The sequence below is a fragment of the Taurulus bubalis genome, assembly GCF_910589615.1.
Source record: "Taurulus bubalis genome assembly, chromosome: 3".
In the NCBI taxonomy this organism is placed as follows: domain Eukaryota; kingdom Metazoa; phylum Chordata; class Actinopteri; order Perciformes; family Cottidae; genus Taurulus; species Taurulus bubalis.
Genome location: NC_136591.1, coordinates 28,488,057 through 28,491,148, shown reverse-complemented (window position 1 = coordinate 28,491,148; position 3,092 = coordinate 28,488,057). Strand labels below are relative to the sequence as shown.

General features: G+C 35.9%; 1 protein-coding gene across 1 annotated transcript; it reads left to right on the top strand.

Moving 5' to 3' along the window:
• Positions 1–375: 375 nt before the first annotated feature.
• On the top strand, positions 376–911 carry ripply2 (ripply transcriptional repressor 2; the record flags this gene model as incomplete). Its single annotated transcript, XM_079214865.1, has 3 exons — positions 376–498; positions 591–658; positions 752–911. The coding sequence occupies 3 exons, from the start codon at positions 376–378 to the stop codon at positions 909–911; spliced, it is 351 nt and encodes a 116-aa protein (XP_079070991.1).
• Between the last annotated feature and the right edge of the window lie 2,181 nt (positions 912–3,092).

Genomic DNA, 3,092 nt, shown 5'->3' with positions numbered 1-3,092 from the left:
ATATATATATATATATATATATATATATATATATATATATATATATATATATATATATATATATATATATATATATATGAAGAAAGTACTTAACATCTAATCAAATATATGTTTCGTCTTGAAAATATCTTTCAAATAGGAAAACTATGAACACTATTTTATTCTTCATTTGATATTACGAAAGAAAGTAACCATATGGTTGGAGTTTGCCGAAGTGTGACTTCGCACCTGAACACCGTGGCGCATGGAGACACTTGGGGACGCGTCAAAGCGCAATTTGGCACCGGCTGCCAGGACCCTGATAAATAGGAGCTTCCTGCCTTCAGTCCCACATCCTCTGAGAACTTAACGCAGTACTGATCGCCACAAAAAAACATGGAGACTTACAATACCAACAGCGGATTACCTTCTGCTTTTCCTGGAGACAATGTTACTCAGCAGTCCGGTCGTTGGTGGAGACCATGGATTGGATCAAATGACGCAACTGGGGCAAACAGGGTGAGTTTAGACGACTGATGGTTTTAAAAAATCAAACGTGTGTTTATTAATCGATAACAAGCTTAACAAGGTCGCTTTGTTTGAACTTTTAGGATCACTCTAATGACGGAGACCTTTCCGCTGCACACCACAAAACTCCTCAGGTCATTCACCCAGTGAAGTAAGTAGAGTTTTGTTAATGAGTGACATTTAATTATTATGCAGGTTATTTCTTTATGAGTATGTCTTAATCATTTTTTCTTCTCTTTTAAAGGTTGTTCTGGCCAAAATCGAGATGTTTCGATTATCTGTACCAGGATGCAGTAATGCTGCTGCACAACTATCCGGTCCAAGCGACCATCTCCCTTTACGAAGACTCCAGCAGTGATGAAGACAGCGACGAAGAGGAGGAGATGGAGAAGGAGCTGAACTAAATGTGTCTTTTAAGACGCATTGCTGCATAGTGTGATAATATATTGTTTAACTTATTACTGTAAATAAATGTAAATAGACCTTTTTCACTTCGATGCCAAACAAGAATGTGAATGCTTAAGTTATTCCTTTGACACTTCTACCTCTTTTGTACTTTGTTAAGAACTGCAATAAAATGCTTTCAATTAATGTCGTTGTCTGGGGATTCATTGTTTAGTTGATTTCAAAATCAAATCAGTTTTTACAGAAATAAATCGTGACTTGAGTTTTTGAGGAAATTAAGGGACATCCTCTTTTATAATTACTATTTGAAAGGCAGGAAATGAGACATCAAGATGACTTTGTCTTTGTCAGTTGTAATGTTTGACGCATCCGCCTGCTGGTGGCGGAGCAGCTCTTTTCCCATGGAGAAGTGCGAGCATGGAGAAGTGCGAGGCTGTAAACGCTCCATTTCCTGCATGCGCAGTGTTACCTGACGTGTGGAAACATCAGTGACACGCGGAAGGTGTCAACCGTGTCAGGAGAGCATACAGATTGGCTTGTGAGATATCTAAAGGGAAAACGTTTGTAGAGTTCAGATGAAATACCAAGTAAGACACAAATCAGAGTAAAACACAAACAAACGGGTTGTAGCCTGTTCTAGGGGTTGTCAAAAGGTTAATGCCACACTATAAAACGTGCTTTCTTCCCTCCACTCATAGGAGAGAAAATTAAGGAATTAATCGGTTTCAAAAAGTGACTGGCTGTGAATTCCAATTTCTGTCATTCCAACTTTAACAAACAATGAACCAAGTCAAAACAGCAGACTGTGACAATAATGGCTGCATGAACACATTATGGGGCCCTGAGGTGTTGGGGCTCTATATGACTCTTGTTCCTTTTACTTGCTGTGTGTGTACACAATAACCTAAATACGCATATTTTCTTCTGAAGACTATGTATGACAGGATTACATCTCATCTAGAGATTTAGTCAACCAACAGCTCTGCTTGTGTGTCCAAAGGTTGTTGGTGTTAAAAACACAATTTTATTTGGAAATGCCCCAGGTGAAGATGAACTTCTTTAAACTGATTTATAGATCAGGTTCTGATCCTAGGCTTCATCAAACATTTCAGTTGCCGGGTCGGTTAGTTAATCAGCTTCTGTAATATAAAAATGCAATAACTATGAAAAGAGTATGAAGTTGTTGGAACGCAGATGTCAATGGTCTTGCTCTTTTATAGCACCTTTCTAGTCTTCCACTGTACATTACATGTCACACACATTCATACACACTGATAGCAGAGGCGGCCAAACACAGTGCCCATCAGGATCTAATTTAAATGCTCATTCACTGGCATAGCTTTCTTGCCCAAGGACACTTCAACTACCGATAAGTGGTTGACTTGCTCTACCTCCTGAGCCACAGCCGCTCCTCATTGTGATGAAATTAAAGAAGATATATAAAGGTTTAGACAGGTTTGCTCGTAGGCGTTTTGCTTAGATAGATAGATAGATAGATAGATAGACAGATAGATAGATAGATAGATAGATAGATAGATAGATAGATAGATAGACAGATAGATAGACAGATAGATAGATAGATAGATAGATAGATAGATAGATAGATAGATAGATAGATAGATAGATAGATAGATAGATAGATAGATAGATAGATAGATAGATAGATACATAGATTGATAGATAGATAGATAGATAGATTGATAGATAGATAGATAGATAGATAGATAGATAGATAGATAGATAGATAGATAGATAGATAGATAGATAGATAGATACATAGATTGATAGATAGATAGATAGATAGATAGATAGATAGATAGATAGATTGATAGATAGATAGATAGATAGATAGATAGATAGATAGATAGATAGATAGATAGATAGATAGATAGATAGATAGATAGATAGATAGATAGATAGATAGATAGATAGATAGATAGATAGATAGATAGATAGATACTCTTTTCATCCCCACGGGGACATTTGTTTGTAGCAGCAGCAAGCAAAGTTACAGAACATACAAATATTAAGTATAAAAATACTCAATACAATACAATAAAATAGAAGAGCAGAACATATTACATTTAAGAAAATTAAATAATAAAGAAAATGCAAAAATGCAAAGTATATTATACAGTGTATATAAAGTATACATAAATACAGTGAAATAGAAGTATATA